Here is a 25,633-nt window from a genome sequence, read left to right as displayed (position 1 = left end):
ACAGCCACAAAATGGTGCAGCTGGAATTCTAACTCCAATTTAATTACAGAGTTTATGCTCTTAACCACTAGGCTCACTGGCTTTCCTGGGACCTAGCCTATAGTCAGCTACCCTGCCCCAGGCTTCAGCATTCTGTTCAAATGACCACAGTCAGAACTTTAAGGATGTTTGGGAAAGGGAGGCCTGGACTTTTAAATTGTCCTGTCTGGTCTACACATACCCTCCTCCCTCCTCTTTTACCCTTCCCCTCCCCCTCCACTCCCCTCTTGTTTCCCTTCCATTTTTCCACCCTTACCCCCTGCCTCCTTTCTCCTCTTCTACTCCTTTAAATTTCTGGGAGGCAGTATAGAGTAGTGGTCAGGAGCAAGGACTCTGAGCCAGGCAGCCTGAGTCAAATTTTAACTGCTACATATTAGCTGTGTTACTTTCGTCATATAATTTATTTTCTTTATGCTTCACTTTCCTTTTCTGTAACTAAGGATTAAAAAGATTGTCATTGTGAAGATTAAATACATATAAAGTGCTAGAACAGTGCCTGGCACATAGTAGGCACTCAAGAGATGTTAGCTGTTATTATCGATTTAATTTTTATATTTAAAAATAGATAATACATATATGTGGTACAAAATTTAAAGAACAAAAGTATATAAGGGTGAAAGTTTCCCATTCCTGTCCTCCAGCCACCAGTTTCCCTCCCCAGAGCTGATGTGTGTTACCCTTCCAGTGTGTCCTTGTAGACGTATTCTATGCACATGCAAGCTACGGGATGTATTTGCTGCACCCTTCTTTCCCACAACGGTACTAATAAGACATTGCTCTTTCCTTTTTTACATTTATTTCCCCTTTGGAAATTTTAAAAAGAATTTTATTGAAAATGGGAACATCTTTAATAGTGTAAACAATAAAAATAAAGTTAAAAAAAAAATCCAAACGCCTTCATCATTCTTTATCTCAAATTCCATCATAGCATATTCTTGATCAGGAACTCAAAACAACAGAAAAACAATGAAGAACAAAGAACAAAGGAAATCTGTAATTTTTATTCTAAAAAAGTAACAAATTTTAGCCCTGGCCAGTGTGGCTCAGTTGGTTGGAGAGTCATCCTGTACCCAAAAGGTGATGGGTTCAATTCCAGGTCAAGGCACATACCTAAATTATGGGTTCTATTCCTGGTCAGGGTGCATGTGGGAGGCAACCGATCTCTCTCTCTCTCTCTCTCTCTCTCTCTCTCTCTCTCTCTCTCATCAATAAAAAAAAAAGTACATTAATTAATTAATTAAAAAGTAACAAATTTTATACCACTCTTTACCACCTTTTATATTCTGAAGTTTATTCTCCACATACACAGAATAATTTGTTTGATATTGTAATAACATTGATTAGAAACCAACAAAGGTTTAATTCTACCTGCTACAAACTAGCAATATATTTTACATAAGATATTGAACCACTTTAATGAAAGTATTAGTTTAAAAGGTTATAATTACTAACATGTGAATGAAGTGAACTTTCTTGATGAGTTTTTGTTGAATTTTATCAAGCCTTTTTATCATCTATGCAGATGTAGTTATGTTTCTTTTCCTTATTCATTTGATGTGTTATATCATGGTAATGTTTTCTAACAGTAAACTATTTTTAAAGAGGAGAAAAACGAATTTTATTGAGATAAAATTCAGCCTTTCAAGGTGTGCAATTTAGTACATCACAACGCTGTGCAGCCATCACCACTAAGTCCAGAACATTGGTAGCACCCCAAGAAAGGAATTCAGTGCCCATTAGTAGTCACTCCTCAGGCCCCCTTACCCAGACTCCTAGGTTTGGATTATTCATTGCTAGTGTCTAGAAATAAAACTGATTTTTATATATTGATTTTGTACCCTAAAACTTTTCTGAACTCATTTACTTGTGTGGTGTGTTTTTTTTGTGTGTGTGTGTGTGGATTCCTTAGAATTTTCTATGTATAAGATTATGTTCTGTAAATAGAGATAATTTTACTTCTTCCTTTCCAATCTGGATGTCTTTTATTTCCTTTTCTTGCCTTATTGCATTTGCTAGACCTCTAGTACAATGTTGAATACAAGTGGCAAGAATTAACATTCTTATTGTTCTTAACCTTAGGGGGAAAGCTTTAAGTATGGTGTTAGCTGTGAGTGTTTGTAAATACCTTTTATCAGGTTAAGAAAATTTCCTGCTAGTTTGTTGAATGTTTTTATCATAACAGGGTGTTGAATGTTTGTTGAATGTTTTTATCATAACAGGGTGTTGAATTCTGTCAAATGCTTTTTCTTCATCTATTGAAATGACCATGTGGTTTTTGGTCCTTTTCATGGCATAAACTAGTAACCCTTTCTATTTGTTTCTCCATCTTCTTTTACTGGTATTTTGTTGAGGATTTTTGGGTCTACATTCATAAGGGATGTTTTCTTATGATCTCTTTGTCTAGTTTGTGCATCATGGTAAAACTGGCTTCATAGAATGAGTTGGGAAGTATTCCTTTCTTTTCTATTTTTTGGAAGAGTTTGTAAAGGACTGGTTTTAAAATTCTTTCAGTATTTGGTAGAATTCACCAGTGAAGCCATCTGAGCCTGGGTTTCTCTTTGTGGGACTTTTTTAAATTAATTAAACCTCAACTTGTTACTAGTCTATTCAGATTTTCTATTTCCTCTTGAGTGAGTTTTAGTAACTTGTGTCTTTCTAGGAATTTGTCTATTTCATCTAGGTTATCTAATTTGTTGGTATACAGTTGTTCATAATATTCCTTATAGTCCTTTTTTATCTCATAAGGTCAGTAGTTCTTCCTCCACTTGCATTCCTAATTTTGTAATTTGAGTCTTCTCTTTTTTTCTTGGCCAGTCGAGCTAAATTTGTTACTTTGGTTGATCTTTTCAATGGGTCTTAAAAACAGAGAGAAAGAGAGACATAGGTGTGAGAGAGAAACTTTGCTCAGTTGCCTCCCACATGTGCCCCAACCAGGAATAGAACCCAAAACCTAGGTATGTGCCCTGACTGGGAATCAAACCCACAACCTTTTAGTGTACAGAACGACCCTCCAACCAACTGAGCTACCTGTCCAGGGCATTAAGAAATGTTTTATTTTTTTACATATTTGTTAGTTTCCAAAGTTATTTATAACTTCAATCCATTGTGGTCAGAAGACATACTTTGTATGATTTCAATTTTTTAAATTTATTGAGACTTATTTATGGTCAAACATATGATCTGTCCTGGAGAATACTGCATGCATATGCTATTGTTAGAGCATTTTACAGATGTCTGTTAGATCTAGTTGATTTATGATGTTCATGTCTACCTTGTTGATATTCCACTTAACTTGTTCTATCCATTATTGAAAACTAGAGGCCCGGTGCATGAAAGTTCATGCACTGGAGGGGGGGGTCCCTCAGCCCAGCCTTCCCCCTCTCACAGGATGGGAGCCCTCAGGGGCAGGAGGCGACTCGGCAATCAGGGGAAGGCAATGCCCCCATAACACCTCTGCTGCTGCCACTGCTGGCAGCGCAAGCCTCGGCCATCCCTGGTTACCTGACCCTTGGGCGGCCCTGGGCGGCCCTGGGTGGCTGGGCAGCTGCCATCCGAGGCTTTCCTGTGCCTTGGGCCAGCCCTGGGTGGCTGGGGCGCTGAGGAGACTGGGGGAGTCCGGAGGCAGGCGCGTGGAGCGGCCAGACCTGCCTGGGGGCAGGCCCGGCCATACTTCATGCCTGCAGCCCCAGTGGGGCTGAGGGGACTGGATGCCACCATCTTGTGGCTGTGGGCACTGCCATCTTTGAGGGAGTGGCATTCAATTAGCATACTCCCTCCTTATTAGATAGGATGGGATACAACTATTACTGTTTGTCTATTTTTCCCTTCAGTTCTGTCAGTTTTTGCTTCAAGTATTTTGAAATTTTGTTAGAAACATATATTATTACTAGAGGCCAGATGCACAAAATTTGTGCACGGGGTGGGGTCCCTCTGCCCAGCCTGCACCCTCTTGCAATCTGGGATTCCTCAGGGGATGTCCGACTGTCAGTTTAGGCCTGATCGGGCCTAAACTGGCAGTCGGACATCCCTCTCACAAGCCAGGACCGCTGGCTCCTAACCGCTGGCCTGCCTGCCTGCCTGATTGCCCCTAACCACTAGCCTGTTTGCCTGATCACCCCTAACAACTCACCTGCCTGCCTGATCACCGCTAACCACTCACCTGCCTACCTGATCTCCCCTAACTGCTCGCCTTCCTGCCTGTTTCCCCTAACCACTTCTGCCTGCCTGCCTGATCATCCCTAACCACTCACCTGCCTGCCTGATCACCCTTAACCACCTCTGCCTCGGCCCCACTGCTGTGGCTTCGTCCGGAAGGACTTCCGGAATGATGTCCGGAAGGTCATTTGGCTGTCCTGTCTAATTAGCATATTACACTTTTATTGTTATAGATATCTTCTTGATGGATTGACTCCAACATCATTAGAAACTGTACTTCTTTGGTTACTGGTAAAAATTTTTGTCTTAAAATCGATTTGATCTGATATTAATATAGTCACTCCAACTCTCTTTAACTAGTTTGCATGATATGTTTTTCCATCCTTTTACTTCCAACCAACATGTGTTTTTTAATCTAAAATTTGTCTCCTATAGTCAGCATATAGTTGGATCATGTAGTTTTTTTTTTAATATATTTTATTGATTTTTTACAGAGAGGAAGAGAGAGGGATAGAGAGTTAGAAACATCGATGAGAGAGAAACATCGATCAGCTGCCTCTTGCACACCCCCTACTGGGGATGTGCCCGCAACCAAGGTACATGCCCTTGACCGGAATCGAACCTGGGACCCTTGAGTCCGCAGGTCGACGCTCTATCCACTGAGCCAAACCGGTTTCAGCTGGATCATGTAGTTTTTAATTAGTCTGCCAATCTCTGTCTTTTAATTGGAATGTTTAATCTGTTTACATTCAATGTAATTACTCATAAGGTAGGATTTATGTCTGCCATCATATGTTTTCTATTTGTCTTATTTCACCTCTATTTCACCACTGTCTTTTGTTATATTAAATAGGTACTTTTAATTTTATTTTATTTTTAATTCCTTTATCATGAGCAATGATGGAATTAATGTATTTCCCTTCTCTCCTTCCCTCTTCTCCCCCAGCCAGTTGATCCTCTTCCTTAGTATTTTCCTTTGTACTGCTAAATATGCTTTTGCTTCTGTCAGGTTCTGAAAAGTTCAAAATACATTTAGGTCAGGGTGAGTTTTATCCAGAAGAGTTCTTTTTAGACTTCTTTCTGCCCTTCCCCCTCCTTCTCCCCCGACCTGGCAAGTCCTCAGTCATCTTAGCCAGGGGATAATGAGGGCTTAGTTGATTGGTGGACTGTTGCCTCCACAAGGGTCAGAAGTAAATTTAGGTTCTGTCACAGACTAGACTCTATCAGGAACACTCAGAACATCCTGCCAGAGCTCCCTAAAAATAGCACCACTGGGCTTACACAGCTGGAGCCCAGGGCACAGCCCTGCTCTGGCCCTTCTCCTGAGGTGCCTAGACCAAGCTAGGGCCCCTCCAGATGGTGGTAACTCTTTATGCCCAGCTCTCCATGATGATAAGAAAACTGGGTTCCTGAGCACCTCCTCCTCTCCACTAAAGTCTTTCACCTCAATATGGGCAAATGTTTTCAAATTGAACTGTTTCGGGAGAAATCCTAGCAGAGATCTTAAAGGCCCTCCAGTCCAGGCCTAGATTAGCTTTCATTTATACTTAACCATGTCCACAGCCTTACCGTCCACACCTCCCTCCCCCATGTCTTTTCTCCACTGGGCTCTTCCCAAGCTCCCGAGTTCTGGCCAAAGGGAATAGTGCTGGATAGCCACCCAGAGAGAGAGAGAGAGGCAGCTCTGCTCAAGGTCTGCACAGATCCTTCTCTCCTGGCATTTGAAAATCCAGGAATAATATTGATGCATATTTCCATTTCTGTCCTTATTCCTGTTTCTTTTCAGCCCCCTCTCTCACACCCCATCTGTCCTGAGTCTCCTTTAATCATTATCCCCCTCCTCTCATACATTGTCACATCAGAAGATGTCACTTGTTTGCAAGGTGTACAGCAGGAGCAGAAAATATGTCTAGCCTCAAGGAAATGAATCTATACTTCCAGGTATCATGAGAAAGGTGGGAAATACTTTTGAAAAAGCCTTCTTTGTGCCCCTTGAATTCAACTGCACTGCCATGTCCAGAGCAGGGAATGAAGGCCCCGCCCCTGGCAGGACAGGCACCAACTCGAGTCTTTTCAGTTCACAGGCCATGTAAGTAGTCAGACCCAGGCCCTTCCTTTCCCCTCAACCATCAAGAGCGCATAGATCATCATTGAGAGTTTATTTAGCCCAGTGGTGTAATGGCAGAGGCGCCAGCGTGGGAGGCTTCCCCAAGAGACCCAGGTCACACCAATCATCACTTTGCAGGTCAGAAGTCAAGACGTTAGATTGGACCCTAAAGTCCCTAGTTGCCCTGATGCACTGAGGACGTAGGGCACGGGCTGGCTGGTGGACGCACAGAAAGAACCTGTGGTCTCTGTGAGCACACCGTGTGGTGAGCAGCTCAGCTGGGCGGAGTCTGGCCTTGAGGAGGATCCTGCGCTGGCTCCCGGGAGGGCCCTCCCCCCCTGTCCCCTCCAGGGAAGATGACTGTGGCATACGTCACAGGCTTGGAGCAGCTCAGGACCTTAGGAGGCAGAGGGGGTGATGAGGATGGGGCTGGGGCTGGGGGTTTCCTTGACGGGGGCTCAAGAGATAGGTTGCTATAGGTAGTGTTGTCAAAGGAAGGTGGCGAGTCGAGCCTGACGTATGGTACGTCCGATGGCACATCTACAGCCAGTCCAGAGTCATCGGTGTGGACCACTGAGGAGAGCGCCTGTAAGAAAGCAGGCAAATCGGGCAGAGCACGCCTCCCTCAGCCCCAGATCCCTGGGCAAAGCCCAGGACCACACTGCCTCTGTCTCCGGAATCCTGAATATGTCAGCGGGCAAGAGGACTCCTTGAAGATTTTTAAGTCCCAAGTTTTTCCCCAAGTCTGGGAAAGTGGGAAGGTAAGACCATGCATCAGTGTTATTCCTTGGCAGGACAAAGGATTTTCAAATTTTCCAAGGACCATTAGGAAAATGGTTTGGACCCCAACTGGGTCCCAGTCCTCCCTCCACCCCATCAACCTGGGACCTCTCAGGGAGCCTGGCTGGCGGAGAGCCTGGGGAAATTGGCTGGGAGCCGGCAGAGGCCTCCCTCTTACCATGCCCGGACCTCCGCTGCTCTGGGATTGGCCAGGGACGCCACGCCTGTTCCCTGGTAACACAGAGGACAGCAGCACCGTCTGCCCCTGTGCCGGCTCAGAGCCCAGCCCTCACCCCCTCAGAAACCTCAGGCTCACCTTCCCCACTCCCACCGCTGAACCTTTCCCCCTCGGAGCCACAGCCCCGCCCAGCCTGCCCTGACTCCCACCCACCTGCTGCTTCCACAGCTCCCGGCCAAACCTGCCTGGACACCCACCCCCTCCCCAACTCCAGAGCCCTTTCCCCACCTCTCCAGTCCCCTGTCCCCAGTCCCACTCCCCCACCCTCTCCAGTGCCTGTCTTCACCAGGCCTGCTCCCACTGAACTCCTTCCTCCCCTCCCCGCTCAGGGAGCTAGGTGGCCACTGAGCCACCTCCGAGCTCTGCCCTCAGGGTCTGAGGAACTCCCGGGTCTGGAGACCTTGCCACTACCTCTGTAAGGGCAGACCTAGATTCCCGGCCTTGTCTACAAGACCGGCTGATAGGCCCGGGGAGGCCACGCTGGGATAGAAGAATGGACCACCACCTACCTTTCCTTCTGGCCACCACAGCAAACAGCATCACCGCCACCACCAGCAAGCTCAGCAGGAGCACAGAGCCCCAGATCAAGGGGATGCTGCGGGACACGAAGGGACAGGTGAGCTTGGCCCTGACCTCGCTGGGAGCTGCTGGCCAGGACTCCTGAGCAGTGGCTCAGGGGCAGTTCTTGGTGAGCCATGGTTGGGAGAAGGAGGTTTTCGGAATGGAGTGAGGAGGACAGGCTCGGGCGGGGCAGACTAGAGACATTATCGAGGAAGGATGGCTGTCGACCCCGAGGGATAAAGGAACCGTTGTTGAACCCAATGAAGAGGTCTGTCTGTCTGTCTAGCTACCTGATCAGAAGTTCCCCAGGAAAGGAAGGAAGCATAGGGTTCCCTTTGATTTACTCTGGGGCTCTGAACAAGCCGTAAGCCCACCTCCACCCTTGTCCCAGCCACCCAGGGTCCCATCTGTACCTCGTCTCATGCTGGCTGGGCTCCAGAGGGCTGGCACTGCCGAGGGGGGATGAGGAGGGGTCGTCAGTCCCACTGTCAACCTTGTAGAACTCCTCTTCCTCCTCTTCCTCCTCTTCCTCCTCTTCCTCCTCTTCCTCCGTCAGGCCAGGAGCTGAGTCAGAAGGAATATTTAATGAGCACATACCCGCTGTGGGCAGGGCTCACGGTCCTGTGGGGTGAGCGGTGAGCGCAGGGCGGGGAGGAGGGAACTGAGGAGAAAGGAACACAAAGAAGGGGCTGGGTGTTCCTTAGGGGCACGCACTCTGGGCGCCAGGGGATGGCATTCCTTGTGCTTCACCTGACCGTGAATATGCCACTTCCCCCTGCTCCAGTGCCCACCCGCTTCCCCTGCATGGCTCTACACGGGCTCCGCACAGCCTGCGAGGCCTCTCCACACCCCTGCCACCTCGTGGCCCCTGCAGGCCACTGAGCCACCTCCGGGCTCTGCCCTCAGGGTCTGAGGAACTCCTGGGTCAGCCCTAAGGTGAAACACGCCAACTGACCTTGCTGGGGGACCTGCTCGGTCCCCGAGACTCAGTTTGGTGACAACGTGCTCAACTGAGGGAGGTAGCAGTGGCTCCTCTGAGCCTGGTGATCTGCCTTTGGAGCCTGGCCAGTCCTTCTAGAGCAGTGGTTCTCAACCTTCCTAATGCCGCGACCCTTTAATGCAGTTCCTCATGTTGTGGTGACCCCCAACCATAAGATTAATTTCGTTGCTACTTCATAATTGTAATTTTGCTACTGTTATGAATCGTAATGTAAATATAGGTATTTTCCGATGGTCTTAGGCGACCCTGCTAGCGGTTCTCAACCTGTGGGTCGTGAACCTCTCCCACAGGTTGAGAACCGCTGCTGTAGAGCCTAAGACCATCGGAAAACAGGTATTTTCACAACAGCCTGTCTTACTGGGGAAAAAAAATTTAACACTTTAAATTGTTCTTTAAATCAATGCTTAGATGTTAGATAGCTGTAGGCTTTGTGAATTAAATCTATAAAAATAAAGTGCTTTCCCTACTGAAATTAGGGTTGAGAAAATTAGCTTAAATACGGAGGACACTTTAGGACTGGATGGACTGGGGTAGTTGAGGCATTGCACGTACCCCACCTGTGGGTGAGCAGGTACTGGGTGCTCCATGAGGACTGACTTAGAGAATTAAGTAAGATATTTCAGGCCATCAAACCCATTATTACAGGAATTTTTAAAAACCTGATGATATAAAAGAGTAATTCAAGTCGATACGCCTGAATTAAAACTTTGTTTAAAACATTTCTGTGAAAAAAAAATAACCTCATTCTCCTTGGAATGCTGGCCCAGGAGGCCATGGCCTTGGGTGCGGAAGAGGCCACCTTCCTGGGGGGACCCGCCTGTGCAGGAGGGGGCGGGGCTGCACTGGCTGTTTTATCTCAGATGCTCACCCAGTTTGGTTTCAGCTCCCTGCGGAGCTGTCAGGAGGATGTCTCCTCCCAAGTCCTCTTTCCCAGCGGCCCCCACCCTCAAGGACCCAGGGGCCACAGGTGGGAGTGGGGAGGGCAGGTCTGAGGTGCGGTGATGTTGACGATGTGGGATAGGTAACTCACCTGCTGGGATAGGTAACTCACCTGCTGGGATAGGTAACTCACCTGCCGGGAGGACCTCCAGAGCCACCCTGTGCACTGTCTGGGGCCCAGTGGCGGCCTCCACCAAGCAGCCATACTCCCCGGCATCCTCCTCCCTCAGGGCGGTCATCTCTACCTGCAGCAGGCCACTCCCCATGTCCGTGAGGAAGGTGCGGCTGTGCCCTGGGGCTCTGCGGTCCACCGCTGAGGACACCAAGGGCTGGCACCTCTCCGTCAAGAACCGGCACCACACCTTCCGAGCCCTGCCGTCCTGGGGTCGGTAGAGACACTGCACCCGGATGGAGCCGCCCACCCGCGCCTGCAGCACCTCGGGGAGGCTGCCAGCAGAGCCCTGGCCTAGGGAAGGAAAGGATGAAGGGATGTTAGGTAGGCGCTGGGGGAACCTCCCAGCCCACCCACTGGCCTAGGGGCACAGGGACCCCTCAGGGCCTTACACACGGTATTGTTGCCACATCATGTCAATTATTTCTAGGCATGGAGCAGGGTATAGGGGGCCCAGAATTCGGCAGCTTCTGAACCTCACCTGCTAGTCCCAGGAGCAGCAGCAGGAGCAGGTTGGGACCCATCGCTGGGCTGGGAGATGTTGGCTGGGGCCTTGCTGGGCACTGACACAGCACTCCCCTGGGGCAGGAAACATCTGCCTGGGTCACGTGGCGCTCTCGGTGACCAGGGGGTGGGAGACAGACACTGGTGGGGCCTCCATGGGTGGGGATAAGGAGTGCCTCCCAACCCTGGTTGGCTCAGTGCTCAGGAATGGACCCGAAGACAGGGCTGGGCAGGGCAGGCTGGGCCCAGCTAAGGAATAAGGAGGAAGATGAAGGCAGCTGGAGGGCATTAGGGAAGGAGGAAAGATGACTTTGGGGTCTTCCAAATACAGAATCTGAGGATGCAGAGCTAGGAGGGACAGAGGGAGTGTCCTTCCCAGGGTCTCAGGCCTTCTGGTCCTAATTTCTGTGTGAGTGTCCCCACCCCAGCTCTCAGGCGATTGTCCTTCTCCTGAGGTCCCACCTCACGACAGGAAGTCCCACCTGATGTGGGCGGGGCCTGTCTTGTTTATTCCGCTTGGAGACCTTTTCACTGTGGCCCCACTCTTTCAGTTCTGGGAAGTGCATTATTTCTTTGATAATTACTTCCCCGTTTTCTCCCCCCCCCCCCTCCCTTTTTTTTTCTGGAACTCCTTAATTAGTTGGATATGGAACCTAATGCATTCATCTCATTTTCATACCCTTTCTCTCTTATCTTCCTTCTCTTTTGGTCCATTTCATTCTGATTTCTGAAAGATAGCCTCATCTTTTTCTTCCATCCCTTCTATTACTGGCTTTTAAGGTTTTATTTTTTAGTGTTCTTCATTCACCAGATTTCCTGTTCTCCAAGCAGTTCTCCATTATATCACACTTTGTCTTAGGAATGCACTACCCTCTCTGCTGGGGAGACAGTTCTTTGTAAAGATGTTCCCGTTCCTGCCTGGCCTGGGCCTCCTGAGCGCGGGCCCGACCAGGGTGTCCAGGTGAGTGAGTAGCGGACACTCCGAGAGACAGTCTCAGCTCCAACGAGGTTTGCTTCCGTCCTCTCCTCCCTCCCTGGGGAAGGTGGGGTGGTTTCGTTTTGTTTAAATTTTATTTTTCACTTGCAGTTTACATTCCACATTATTTTGTCGCCGGGTGGGTACTTGTTTGGTTTTCAGTAGAAGAGGACCCTGAGCCTCAGGAGTTAGGAACTTGCTTTAAGTTTCCTAGTAGGAGGCAAAGCTGAGGTTTGAAACCAAAGTACCTGACCCCCTTCAGCCCAGGGTGCCCCCAGAGGGCCCAATGGCGAGGAGAGGTTCGCCCACCGGGCAGCCTCCCTGCCATCTCATCGTCGGTGTGGTACCTGTAGAACGGCACCGGCCTGGGAGGTGGAACCAGGCTCATTTTGGGCTCCACTCGGTCTGTTCTGTCCTGCCCTGCCGGGGGCGTGAGGAGGAAGTTTCCCGTGCCGAGTCAGAGGCCAGGGAAACAGATGGGACCAGTGGAGCCGCCTCGTGGGGAGCGGGCGGGGCGGGGCTCTGAGTCTGCATCAGGGGTTCAGAACCCCAGGCGCCCAGCCCAGGTTAGCGGCAAAGCAGCCACGTGGCCGAGGGCACGAGCTCCTGCCCCGGGACGTGAAGGATGCCTTTCCTCCCCAGTGGCCCTCCCCGGGGTGGTCTCGGCCAGGGCTCCCCTTCGCTCGTGGCCTGGGTGGGTGTGCGTACTGAAGAGAGCTGAGACTCACTTCCTCACCTCCCACAGTGCTGCCTCTGCCCACCTTTGTTTATTTCCGCCCATTTAAGTTGTACATTTAATGTGCACCACTCAATGGCTTTTAGGACACTCACAATTTTAGGACGTTGTCATCACCCCAGAAAGAAGACCCACATCCCTTAGCACAGTCACTCCCCACCCCCAACAACTGCTAATCTACTTCCTGTCTGTGGATTTGCCTTTTCTGGACATTTCACAGCAATGGATCATACCACTTGGTGACTGGCCGCATGCGCTGGTCATAATGTTTTGAAGGTTCCCCCACGTTGTAGCGTGTCAGCGCTTCATTCCTATTGTCAGATAATATTCCATTGTATGGATGTATTTTACTAGTTGGTGGACGTTTGGGTTATTTCTCCTCTTGGCCACTGGGAACAGCGCTGTTGTGAGCTCTGTGTACAGGTGTGTGTGTGTGGACGTGTGTTTCTCGCAGGGCGTCGCTGTGTCCTGTGGTGATGCTCCTGTAACTGGTGGAGAGAGTGTCCCGACCACCTCTAGAACGGCACCGGCCCGGCCCTCCCAGGCCCCCTGACCGCTGACCGACTTGTCTCCTGTCTGCCTCCTCTCCCCTCCGTTAGAACCGGGCTCCTCATGGGCCGACATCAGTGCCTGTTCTGTTTGCTCTGTGTCTCCAATGCCTGGCACGGGGAAGAAATGTGGAATAAATAAATGACTGAGCTGGAGGAAAGGGCACCTTGAACGCCAAGTGCAATTGGATTTCCAGGCTCTACCGGGACCTCTGGGTAACCCTCGTCCTTGTGAGCCTCAGTTTCCCGTCTGTGCAATGAGGGGCTTTAGTCAGGAGTTTCCGGTTCTGGGGTGCTGCCCTCTGTGACTCAGGTCCTGGAGGGGAAGTAGGGTGATGAGAGCACAGCTCCAGGGAGAAGAAGGGACGAGTCAGCTGGGAGCTGGATGGACTCAGTTGGGGGTGGGAAGGGAGGAGGGGCCTGGGCAGGGAGGCCAGCAGTAGTCCGAGGGAGGCAAGAGGAGGAGAGGAAGATGCGGCTAGAGAAATTCCAGAGGAGGCATGAGTGGGCAGTTAGCTCTAGGAAAGGGAGAGGAAGAACAGAAAGATTGCCCAATGAGCCAGCCGCTTTTCCTCATCGAGATTTATTCTCCTAACCCTGAAGCAAAAGAGAACTTCAGGATGCCCCAAACAACCAGTTAAACGTGAAGTCTCAGCTTTATTTGCGAGAATGTTTGCTGTCCATGCCACACACACACACACACACACACACACACACACACACACACACAGCCCTGGGGCCCGGGGAAGCAGAATGCAGGCAAAATGGTGTTTTGCCAAAGCAGAACCAGGAGTCTTGGTAGCTGAGGGGCGAGTGCACAGGCAGGGTGTTCCCTGCAGACTTCTCCAGGTGTCTTGTCCACGTGGGTCCTCTCCTCTCAGGTGTCTCTCAGCTCTGCAACACACGGAGTCCTCACACACCCCTCTCGGCCACCACGCCCTCTCTCCCCACCTCGCCCTCTCTGCCCCGTCCGCCCAGCCGCACTGCTCTCCAAGCTCACCTGTCAGAGCCTGGAGCTGGTCACCTGGGTCATGGCCACAGTCAGGCTCACTGGCCGGGGGTGTCCCCCGTTTCTGCCCATGCCAGGCCGCAGCCCAGAGGGCGCTGGCTGCTAGCAGCTTGCTGAGAAAGATGCAGGCCAGGAGGAAAAGGATGGAGGTGGGTGGAAAGGGGATCTCCTCTTCCGGGAGGCTCCTTGGAGAACAAGGAGAGCATGTGGGAGGCCTTGGGGTGGCCTCAGGGAAGGATGGGGAGACACCAGGAGCTTCCCGGGGCTTAGAGTACCCCCACCCCCACCACCCACCGCTGGGATGGAGCTCCGTGGGGCTCGGGAAGCCTGTAGTCAGGAGACCTGAGTTCTAGGCCGGGTCTGCCTGCCGAGTGCAATGCAACACACCACCTCCCCCGCTGCACAGTGCCTGCCCTACGTGATGGATGGTATGAGATGTGTGAGCGCGTGGCGGGGCACACGTGTGCTCCATGGTTATATTAACATGTTTAATACCAGTACACAGACAGGAACCAATCAGAACTGATTCTGGTCCCATCAAAGGAGCGGATCTGGGGACCCCGGTTTTGTACTGAAGCACTAAAACTTCACTGTTGCTGGATTGTGGGGATGTCCTGGGGCTTCCAGGGGTGCAGGGGCTGACCTTTCAGGATTCTTGGGGCCACAGCTGTTTACAAACTCTTGTGAAAGAATTTCAACGTTTTAGCGCCTGGCAGTCACGCCAACCCACACAGGCCGGCAGCTGCTTAGACAGAACCATCCCCCGCCCTTCACAATCTGACTGCCTTTGACTCTAGCCTGGGACCTGCAGTCCTCACCCCCTGGCCCTCTGCTGGGCGGGGTCTGCGGGATCTTAGGGGAGACCTGTCACTGTACCTAGAGACGCTGTGCTCCACCTGGGCGTCCTCAAAGCTCTGGGACTGCTCGGGGGTCCAGAGCTCACCGGGGTCCTGGCCATCGAGGGGGTCTGTGGAGACAGAGCCGGAGACCTTGGGGAGGACCTGCTGGGTGGGTGAGGCCTGTTTGGATCGAGCTGTTAAGCCCCTGAGCCTCCGCTCCCTCGCCTGTGACGTGGGGCAGTTAGGAGCCCTCCGCAACACCAGTGCTGCGGATTCAGTGCGACCTCCTTCACAGTGCCCACCACCTCCCAGAGCTCAGGAACTCTCGGGGTCTTTGGGAAGATCACGCGGAATAACGGATGTATTTGCAAGTCCTGCGTGAACTGCCAAGCCACCAGCCTTGGATTATTGTTATTATTATTATCATTGTTCTGCCACCCTCTAGGGCGTCGGCTGGGCCTTAGACCCAGATAAGGCTGAAATTTCGTGTCCTCACCCCCTACTCCCTCTTCCCACTTAGAAAGGTGGTGAAAGTGGGGCTTGGGGTCTGGGGCAGGCAGTGCCCCCAAGCTCCCCACCTTAGACAAATAGGACCCTGGAACCTCATTTCCATGATAAGGGACATGCTGGGGGAGGAGCTGGGAAGAAGAGAGTCAGAAAAGGAACGGTAACCCCGATCTTTCCATTAGGGCACACTCACCTTCTTGGTCCCCCCCACCCCCCAGCAGAGGCTTCCCTGGAGGGTATCCCCCAGGCAAAGCTCGGGGTGGAGAGGACCTGGGCAGCCCTGGAGTGAGGATGCAGGCAGTTCAGCAGCTGGAGGCTGGGGCACGGCTGTCACCGTCCCCCCCCCCCCGCTCCCCCACCCCCAGCACCTTTGACTCTGCATCGCCTGTGTGCTCACAGGAGCCCTAGGTCAGCAGGACGGACACCATCATCCACTTAAAGATGAGGAATCACAGAGGTGTGCATGCTGCCCAGGGACACAGAGTCCCTTTCTGCACCTGCTTGTTTTCCTGCACCTGGTTGGAGCTTAATTTATGCTGGTAGGTCCTCTGGGTGGTTGGGTGAGGGAATTCAGGAATCTTCTCCTACTCCTTCCGGACCCCCTACCTGTGCACTTCCCAACCGATGGGCATGGATAAAGCCGTTTGGGGAAGCAGGACCACAGATGGTGCCTTGTGCGAATTAGAGAGGGGTCCCTCCCTTCGGTGTATACAGGGGGCGTGGCCTGGACGGAGGAGCCAGGTGGGACTGTGGCTCCTGGTGCAGTCAGCAGCCCGCACAGCCACCCACGGTGGCCTCCCAGGACCCCCGGACCGCAAAGGGGTGTCCTGTGCACAGACACCAAGGCAGGAGCCCCGGTCTGAGGACCTCCAAGGGGCCGCCCGCTGCCCACTCACCGGCCAGCACCTCCACCAGGACCTTCCTGAGGGTGTCAGCCTCGCTCCCACGGAGGCTCTGGCACTGGTAGAGGCCAGCGTCGTGGGCTTGGAGGTTCCGCAGCGTGACGGTGAGCGTGCCGCCCAGGGCATCGTCCGCGACGGCCGTGCTCCCGTTCCGCATCTTCAGGAAGGACAGCAGCCACGAGCTGTGGGTGCTGACCACCCGCTGGCACGGGCCCTCTGCACCCAGCTGGCGGCACCAGGCCTTGCGTCGCCCCCAGTGCTTCCGGGAGTCATAGGGGCAGGACACCCGCAGGGACTGGCCTGCCAGGCCCCGGAACACCGTGGTGTTGAGGCCTTGGGACAGCTCTGGGGAGGAGACATTCGTTCACTCTTCCACTCATTTATCAAATAGTTACTGAACACCTACTATGTGCCGTAGGAGACATTCGTTCACTCTTCCACTCATTTATCAAATAGTTACTGAACACCTACTATGTGCCGTAGGAGACATTCGTTCACTCTTCCACTCATTTATCAAATAGTTACTGAACACCTACTATGTGCCGTGAACAAAAGAGACAGAAATCCTGCCCTCACAGGCTTGGGTTCTTCTAGAAGTTGGAGGAAGGTGGCGCAGCCCAGGCTGTGTTTATGGCAAATTGGGAGCCATGAGACCTGCGTCCCGGGCCTGCCTCTCTCATCGGGACAGAGGAGTCGGCGGGGTTGTGGCCCGTGTGCAGGGAGCAGCCGCACAGCCACCCCCTGGCCCCGGTGGGGCTTTCCCTGGCAGCCCCGAGGCTGGTTCTGCTGAAGAAGTAACTGACCCCTGGCCCTGCTTCCAAAAACACCCGGTCTCTACGTTCCCGCCGGGTCTCTGCACATCTTCTCCCCATCACAGGAAACGAGGCTCCTCCTCGCCCCACTCCATCTCAAGAGAGACGCCTGGTGATGCTCTCGGGCCTGGGGCTGCTCCCACGGGGGCTGGGCAGCACCCCGCGCTGGCCACGCTGTACCCCTGCCGCTGCCCACGCTGGCCCCGCTCCGCGCTCTGCTCTTTCTGACCTTTAGCTCCGGCTTCCCTATTTCTGCGGCTCTGTTCCCCTTTCAGGATGGACTCGTCTCAGAGTTATTTTGGGGGAGACACGAGGCTGCTATTTTGGGGTCCTCCTTGGGGTGGGGGAGAGGGGCTCAGAGCACCCATCCACTTCCAGGGCGGAGGCTGCCTGGGAGTCACCCAGAGCCCTCTGCCTCAATTCCCCTCTCGGTCCTTCTCCCTTCACCCCATCTTCAACCATACGGGACAGAAACTTGAAAGAGAGGATTGGGGAGCTGGTGGCCTGCCTTATGGAGCCAGAGAAACCTGGCGAGCAGTGGCCCCTCCACACGTCTTCCCATTCACCCCTCTGCTCTAGGCCGGCCGCCCCCTCCCCAAACCCCCCCCCTCCACCCCCTCCACGCCACCCCAGCTGATAAACGGCAGGAGCCAGTCTCCATCGGGACAGTCTCCCCACCCAGGTTTGCCTGTTGTTCTGGGGGAGTGAGAGGCACCCTTCCCCCAAGGAGGAAAGGCAGTTGTGGGCCAGAACCGGGGTGTCAATCCCCCTAGCTCACAGACAGGGATATTTGGCCCCCTCACCTCCCACCCAGGTGAGGACGAAAGGGCCTTCTGAGCCCGGGACGGGGCACCCAAAGGACACGCATCTCAGCCCCAGGTTCTCTCCCCTCCCCGCTGCCACTCCTCTGGGGCTAGTCATATGCTGAAATGGTTCATAAGTTTCGGGGCTCTTGCCAGTGCCCCCAGACTGCCCCAGCCACTAGCTAGTGCTGGAGATGGCGCCATCAGAACTCCTTCCCCTCCCACGCGGCCAGAACCCGCCAGCCTTCACACCTGCGCCTGCATAGGGTCTGACTGCGGGCCCAGATCCCCGGGAGGGAGGGAGAGCAGGAGGATGTGGGGCGGCGGGCAGAGAGGGGACTTGCACCCCCTTCACTCAGTGCTCCCCCGCCACCACCCCCCCCCCCCCCCCCCGCGCCCCACCTGCCATGTACTCCAGGCAGGGGAAGGAAAGAAGACCTCCGCGGGGCAGGGCGGGGACTACCTGTGACGGAGAGCAGGAAGAGCAGCCGGAGGGGCCCCATGGCAGCCTGCCCTGGCAGAGGCGGACGCAGAGTGCCTTGTGCAAGATCCCGTCTTTCCCTTGAACTGCAGAAAGGAGAGGGTCGGGCAGTCAGGCGCTGCCCACAGGAACTGGCTCCTGGCGGTTGAGCAATAGTCAGGACTGGGGTCTGGCCTTATGATTCAGGGAGGGGTGGCGGGTAGAGGAGGAGAGGAGAGGAGAGGAGAGGAGAGGAGAGGAGAGGAGAGGAGAGGAGGAGCCGCTGCTGCAGACCTCCGAGACGCCAGCCCTCCGTCTATGCCAGCCAGGGTCACCGCACGGCTGGGGCTGGGCAGGGTGCGAGGCTGCAGAGCCTCGCCGGGGATCGCTGTCCCGTCCTCACAGCCGGGCTCAGGCCCTCCCCCAGGGTCACTGCCTGCATCCTCCGGTTCCAGCCTTGCAAGGGGTGAGACGTGTCTCCTCTTGGAAGGACCCGCCCCAGCCCCTCTAGTCCTTCCCTCTGGCTGGCGTCCCCGCCATGTGGAGCGTGAAGAACTCAGGCTGGAGCCAGACTTTGTGGCTTTAGGTCACTTCTCACCTCCTGTGTGTGCAGGCACAGCCTCTCTGTCTCAGTTCCTGTGCCCGTAAAATGAGAATAATAACCGCGTACAGGGTTACTGGGAGCATCACATGGATTCCCACAGGCAAAGTGCTTTAGAACAGGGCCTGACACACAACAAACATGCAACAACACTAACTAGCACTGTTACCCTAGTTAGCAGGACACACTTTAAGCACTCAACACAATTAACTAGTACTGTTACCCTAGTTAGCAGGACACACTTTAAGCACTCAACACAATTAACTAGTATAATTACCATAGTTAGCAGGACATACTTCAAGAACTCAACACAATTAACTAGTATAATTATCCCAATTAGCAGGACACAGTTCAAGCACTCAACACAATTAACTAGTACTGTTATCCTAGTTAGCAGGACACACAGCAAGCACTCAGCACAATTAACTAGTACCATTATCCTACTTAGCAGGATACACAGCAAGCATTCAGCACAATTAACTAGTATAATTATCCTAGTTAGCAGGATACACAGCAAGCACTCAGCACAATTAGCTAGTACTGTTATTCTAGTTAGCAGGATACACAGCAAGCACTCAACACAATTAGCTAGTACCGTTATCCTAGTTAGCAGGACACACAGCAAGCACTCAGCACAATTAGCTAGTACCGTTATTCTAGTTAGCAGGACACACAGCAAGCACTCAGCACAATTAACTAGTACCATTATTCTAGTTAGCAGGACACACAGCAAGCACTCAGCACAATTGACTAGTACCGTTATTCTAGTTGTCAGGGGAAGAAACAATGGGCTGTCTGTGAGAGGGAGAATTTTCTCTGCCACCCGGACTCTCCTGCCCAAGTTTGGCCTCCTGAGCACAGCCGGCGCCAACCGGGGGCACATGCTCACATGACCAGTATTTTGTGCACACACACATCTTGAACTCCCACCATCCTGTGGGGACAAGACAGGACGTGACATTTTCTGGAGATCTGGGGTGGGGGTGTGCTTTTTCCACAGGTTTGGGTCCTGTGAAGGGTGATCCAGGCGAGATGGCTGTGTGAGTCAGGACGGGGTCAGGGAGGCAAAGCAACTCCCAGCGGCAGGAAGCTGAGTCGTGCTGGCGGAGGTAGCAGGAGAGGCTGGGAGCCCAGTGCTGTCCTCCATCTTCAGGGTCTACTTGGGTTTCCTGCAAGCACTCTGATTTGTTCTCACTCATTGATTTGCCCATATTTACTGTGCATATAGCATATAGACAGGGAATGTGCATGGAGATGGGTAGTTAATGGTGAACATGAGGTAGTCCTTCACTGAGAGTCAACCACCCAGCCTTGACCTACGGCCCTGGGGATGAGGGCCTGAGGTCACCTGAAGATCACTTATAAGGCCCTTCAGCATTATTGGCATATAACTTAATACACAAAAATTCACCCCATCAGGGTGTCCAGTCCTATGAATTCTGACAACCTGATACATCTATATATCAACCCCCATAATCAGAATGTAGGACATGTCTGCCAGCCAAAAAACATTCCCTCGTGCCCCTTCAGTCAGTTCCTTCCCTCCAATCCAGGCCTGGCAGCTACTGATCTGACTTCTGTCCCTAGAGCATCCTGCCCCTGCTGGAACGTCACACACACGAAATGACACCGCATGTCGCCTTTGAGTGTAGCCTTTTTCACTTATCGTGATGCATTCAACATGCACGAAAATCGCACTCTCAGGAGTTCATTCGTTTTGTTGTTGAATAACATCTCACTGTGGCTGACCCACAGGTGCTTTATCCATTCACCAGCTGATGAACATTTGAGTTGTTTCCAGTTTGGGGCAACTGTGAATAAAGCCATTAGACACATTTATGTACATACTAGAGGCCTGGTACATGAAATTCGTGCACAGGTAGGGTCCCTGGGCCTGGCTGGCAATCAGGGCCAGCAGGGGCCTTCCGACTGCTGTCCGGGGCCTTCCTTCTCCTGGCTGCCAGCTGCTGGATGCCAACTGGGGCCTTCCTTCATTCCATGCCGCCCCCTGATGGTCAACACACATCATAGCAAGTGGTTGAACTCCCAGTCGGTCAAACTCCCGAGGGGACAATTTGCATATTACCCTTTTATTATATAGGACTAGAGGCCCGGTGCATGAAATTCATGCACTGGGTGTGTGTGCGGGTGTGTGTCCCTCAGCCCGGCCTGCACCCTCTCCAATCTGGAACCCCTTGGGGGATAACCGGCAGTCAGACACCCTCTCACAATCCAGAACTGCTGGCTCCTAACCGCTCGCTGCCTGCCTGCCTGATTGCCCCTAACTGCTTCTGCCTGTCAGCCTGATCACTCCTAACTGCTCCCCTGCTGGCTTGATTGCTCCAACCATCTCTGCCTCGGCCCCGCACCCGGGACCCAGGATTCTCTCCTCCAGCCGACCACAGTCACCTGGGATCCAGGCTTCCCTCCCTCTGGTTAGCCATAGGCGCCTAGGCCAGCTGCAGCTGCAGGGGATGGTGGGCAGGTGGCTTCGCCTGGGCTGCAGCCGCAAGTGCTGGCACCCGGTACCACGGGGTGGATGGCATCTTCATCTCCTGGGCTGCAGCCAGCCTCAGGCACTGGCACCCGGTTTCTCCATCTCCCCCAGGACGTGGGGCGGGTGGCTTCTCCAGCTGGCTGCGGCCTGGGATCACAGGGCAGGCGGCTTCTTCATCTCCTGGGCTGCAGCCATCCTCAGGCACTGGCACCCGGTTTCTCCATCTCCCCCAGGACGTGGGGCGGGCGGCTTCTTCAGCTGGCTGTGGCCTGGGATCACGGGGCAGGCAGCTTCTTTGTCTCGCTGGCCACAGCCAGCTTCAGGCACTGGCGCCCGACTTCTCAGATGCCCACAGGCTCGGAGCAGCTGGGAGGCGGGGCCACCACCATCTTTTCAGGTTAATTTGCATACTCACTCCTGATTGCCTGGTGGACATAGCAGAGGTACCGTCAATTTGCACATTTCTCTTTTATTAGTGTAGGCTAGAGGCCCAGTGCACGAAATTCGTGCATGGAGGGGGGATGTCCCTCAGCCCAGCCTGCACCCTCTCCAATCTGGGACCCCTCGAGGGATGTCCGACTGCTTGTTTAGGCCCGATCCCGGTAGTCGGACATCCCTCTCACAATCCAGGACTGCTGGCTCCCAACTGTCGCCTGCCTGCCTTCCAGATTGCCCCTAACCGCTTCTGCCTGCCAGGCTGCTCACCCCCTAACCACTCCCCTGCCAGCCTGATTGATGCCTAACTGATCCCCTGCCAGCCTATTTGCCCCCAACTTCCCTCCTCTGCCAGCCTGGTCACCCCCAACTTCCCTCTTCTGCTGGCCTGGTCACCCCTAACTGCCTTCCCCTGCAGGCTTGATCACCCCCAACTGCCCTCCCTTTCAGGCCTGGTCCCTCCCAACTGCCCTCCCCTGCTGGCCATCTTGTGGTGGCCATCTTGTGTCCACATGGGGGCAGGATCTTTGACCACATGGAGGCAGCCATATTGTGTGTTGGAGTAGTGGTCAATCTGCATATTACTCTTTTATTAGATAGGATAGAGGCCTGGTGCATGGGTGGGGGCCAGCTGGTTTGCCCTGAAGGGTGTCCTGGATCAGGATGGGGGTTCCCTTGGGGCGTGGGGCGGCCTGAGCAAGGGGCCTGTGGTGGTTTGCAGGCCAGCCACGCCCCCTGGCGACCCAAGCGGAGGCCCTAGTATCTGGAATTTATTTACCTTCTACAATTGAAACTTTGTAGCCTGGAGTGGAGCCAAGCCTCCTGCTCACTCTGTGGCCGGCAGCCATTTCTGTTAGGGTTAATTCACCTTCTATAATTGAAACTTTATAACCTGGAGCAGAGGCCTAGGCCGGCCAGGGCTGCAGAAGCTTTGCTTCCTCCGTTGCCGGGGACAACCCTGGCCTGCTCTCTCCAGCTCCGTGGCTGCCACCATTTATGCTTGGATTTGTTTACCTTCTATAATTGAAACTTTGTAGCTTGAGTGGAGGCTTAGGCCAGGCAAGGGCAGGCAGAAAGCTTGGCTTCCTCCATTGCCTGGGAAACCTTGCTCTCTGTGGCTGTAGCCATCTTGGTTGGGTTTATTTGCATACTCGCTCTGATTGGCTGGTGGGCGTGGCTGGTGGGCGTGGCTGGTGGGTGTAGCAAAGGTACGGTCATTTTGCATTTTGCATATTACTCTTTTATTAGGTAGGATATTTGATGTGGACATTTGTTTTCATTTCCCTCAGATAAAAATCTTAGCAGTGGGAGTGCTAGGTCATGTGGTGAGTGTGTGTTTAACCCTTTGCACTCGCTTGCTTTTTTCTCGATTCCTTTATTCTAATGCTAACCGTGTCGAGTCACACTCAACATCCAAGTGCAAAAGGTTAACTTTATGGAAGCATTGCACTATTTTTGCAAAGTGATTGTACCATTTTTGCATCCTGGTCAAGACTTGACATTGTCAGATTGCTTTTTAAGTCATTTTAATAGATTTATGGTGATATCTCATCATGGTTTTAATCTGTATTTTCCTAATGCCTAATGATGTTGAAAATCTTTCATTGTGTATATCTCCTTTGGTGAACTATTAGTTCAAATCTTATGTCCATTTTTATTATCATTATTAAGTTGTGAGAATTCTTTATATATTCTGTATATAAGTCCTTTGTCAGATTTGTGATTTGCCAGTATTTTTTCAGCCTCTAGCTTGTTGCATCACTTCCAAAGGGTAGAAAATTTAATATTGATAAAGTCCAATTTATTGATTTTTTTTGTTGTTGTTTAGAATTTGTGCCCTTTGTGTCCTACTAAGAAAATTTTGCCTACCTGAAAGTCACATTTTCTCCTGTTTTCTGTTAGAAGTTATAGCTTTAGGTTTTCTGTTTTGGTCAGTGATCCATTTCAAGTTAATTTTGCATGTGGTACAAAATATGATTTGTGGTTGTTGTTGTTTTTTAGTTTGTTTGTTTGTTTTGCCTATAGATACCCAATTTACCAGCATCGTTTGTTGAGAAGGCTATCTTTTCTGCCTTAGTATCTTTGTCACAAATCGACTGGTGTGTTGGTCTGTTCCCTGATTATCCATTCTGTTCCATTGATCTATGTGTCTATCTTTTCACCAATATATCACCATCTGGACTACTCACTGTAGTTTTATGGAAAATCTTTAAATCATGTGGTGTGGGTAATCCAACTACATTGTTCTTTTGCAAAATGGTTTTGAATGTCCTATACATTGCCTTGCCATGTAAATTTTAGAACCAGCTTGTCGATTTCTTCCTCACTCCTCCCCTCTTCCCCCCTCCCCCCCCCACACACACTAAAAAGAGAGCCTGCTGGATTTTTGCTTGGGATTATTGGGTCTGCAGTGCAGTTTTGGGGGAGGGGGAGACTAGACATCTTGACACCACTGAGTCTTCCAATCCATGCACACAGCTTAGCTCTTTGTGTATAATTTTTACTCTGCTTTTTCTCACCAATGTTCTATAGTTGTCAGCAGACAAATCTTGCACATATTTATTAAATTTCTACCTAAGTATTTTATGGCTTTGCTGTTATTTTAAACTAGAGGCCCGGTGCATGAAATTCATGCATCGGGGGGTGTCCCTCAGCCCAGCCTGCACCCTCTCCAATCTGGGATCCCTCTCACAATCCAGGACTGCTGGCTCCCAACTGCTCCCCTGCCTGCCTTCCTGATTGTCCCTAACCACTTCTGCCTGCCAGCCTGATCACTCCCTAACCACTCCCCTGCCAGCCTGATTGATGCCTAACTGATCCCCTGCCAGCCTGTTTGCCCCCAACTTCCCTCCTCTCCTGGCCTGATCACCCCTAACTTCCCTCCCCTGCAGGCCTGGTCACCCCTAACTGCCTTCCCCTGCAGGCTTGATCACCCCCAACTGCCCTCCCTTTCAGGCCTGGTCCCTCCCAACTGCCCTCCCCTGCTGGCCATCTTGTGGTGGCCATCTTGTGTCCACATGGGGGCAGGATCTTTGACCACATGGAAGCAGCCATCTTGTGTGTTGGAGTAGTGGTCACTCTGCATATTACTCTTTTATTAGATAGGATAGAGGCCTGGTGCATGGGTGGGGTCCAGCTGGTTTGCCCTGAAGGATGTCCCGGATCAGGGTGGGGGTTTCCTTGGGGCGTGGGGCAGCCTGGGTGAGGGGCCTGTGGTGGTTTGCAGGCCGGCCACACCCCTGGAAACCCAAGCAGAGGCTCTGGTATCTGGGGTTTATTTATCTTCTACAATTGAAACTTTGTAGCCTAGAGCAGAGCCAAGCCTTCTGCTTGCTCTGTGGCGGCAGCCATTTCTGTTGGGATTTATGTATCTTCTATCATTGAAACTTTGTAGCCTTAAGTGGAGGCCTAGGCCGGCAAGGGCAGGTGGAAAGCTTGGCTTCCTCCATTGCTGGGGAAACCCAAGCCTCCCTCCTGCTCTCTGTGGCCATATCCATCTTGGTTGGGTTTATTTGCATATTTGCTCCTGATTGGCTGGTGGGCATGGCTTGTGGGTGTAGCGGAGTGATGGTTAATTTGCATATTACTATTTTATTAGATAGGATGTTTCTAGCTTCCTACATCTTAGGCAGAAGCAGAACTCAAAACTCCCATAAATCTTGCCCAGGCTGGTGTGGCTCAGTTGGTTGGAGTATTGTTCTGTACACCAAAAGGTATGGTCAGGGAACATACCTAGGTTGTAGGTTTGATCCCCAGTCAGAGTGCATACGGGAAGCAACTGATTGATCTTTCTCTTGCTTCAATATTTCACTTGCTGTAGACAGTGCCTGGGAACGCACATGGGCATTTCTTTAATTATTGTCAGCTGAACTCAGGGCGTTAGGCAGAGCCACGCCCTGGGAACATGCTTCCCCAATGAGGCTGGACATGTTATCAGTACTGACTTACCTTTGTCCAGGGGTCGGGAGCAGGCTTTGATATGTAAATCCAGGCAAGCACCAGGAATGCTAGGG

At 52.1% G+C, this 25,633-nt stretch overlaps 2 protein-coding genes across 2 annotated transcripts; both read right to left on the bottom strand.

Moving 5' to 3' along the window:
• Positions 1–6,423: 6,423 nt before the first annotated feature.
• On the bottom strand, positions 6,424–10,599 carry TREML1 (triggering receptor expressed on myeloid cells like 1). The gene is made up of 6 exons (XM_079779818.1): positions 10,473–10,599; positions 9,953–10,285; positions 8,294–8,444; positions 7,829–7,914; positions 7,260–7,312; positions 6,424–6,887 (listed from the first exon to the last, which is right to left on the bottom strand). Exons 1-6 carry the CDS (start codon positions 10,513–10,515, stop codon positions 6,576–6,578), a joined length of 978 nt encoding a protein of 325 aa, XP_079635944.1. The 5' UTR covers positions 10,516–10,599; the 3' UTR covers positions 6,424–6,575.
• Positions 10,600–13,447: 2,848 nt separating this feature from the next.
• TREM2 (triggering receptor expressed on myeloid cells 2) lies at positions 13,448–18,130 on the bottom strand (the record flags this gene model as incomplete). Its single annotated transcript, XM_079779682.1, has 5 exons — positions 13,448–13,649; positions 13,756–13,949; positions 14,641–14,731; positions 16,007–16,357; positions 18,091–18,130. 5 exons carry the CDS (start codon positions 18,128–18,130, stop codon positions 13,633–13,635), a joined length of 693 nt encoding a protein of 230 aa, XP_079635808.1. The 3' UTR covers positions 13,448–13,632.
• Between the last annotated feature and the right edge of the window lie 7,503 nt (positions 18,131–25,633).

The sequence above is a fragment of the Cnephaeus nilssonii genome, assembly GCF_951640355.1.
Source record: "Cnephaeus nilssonii genome assembly, chromosome: 9".
Classification (NCBI taxonomy): Eukaryota; Metazoa; Chordata; class Mammalia; order Chiroptera; family Vespertilionidae; genus Cnephaeus; species Cnephaeus nilssonii.
The sequence above is the reverse complement of the archived record's forward strand: the minus strand, read 5'-3'. Positions and strand labels throughout refer to the sequence as shown.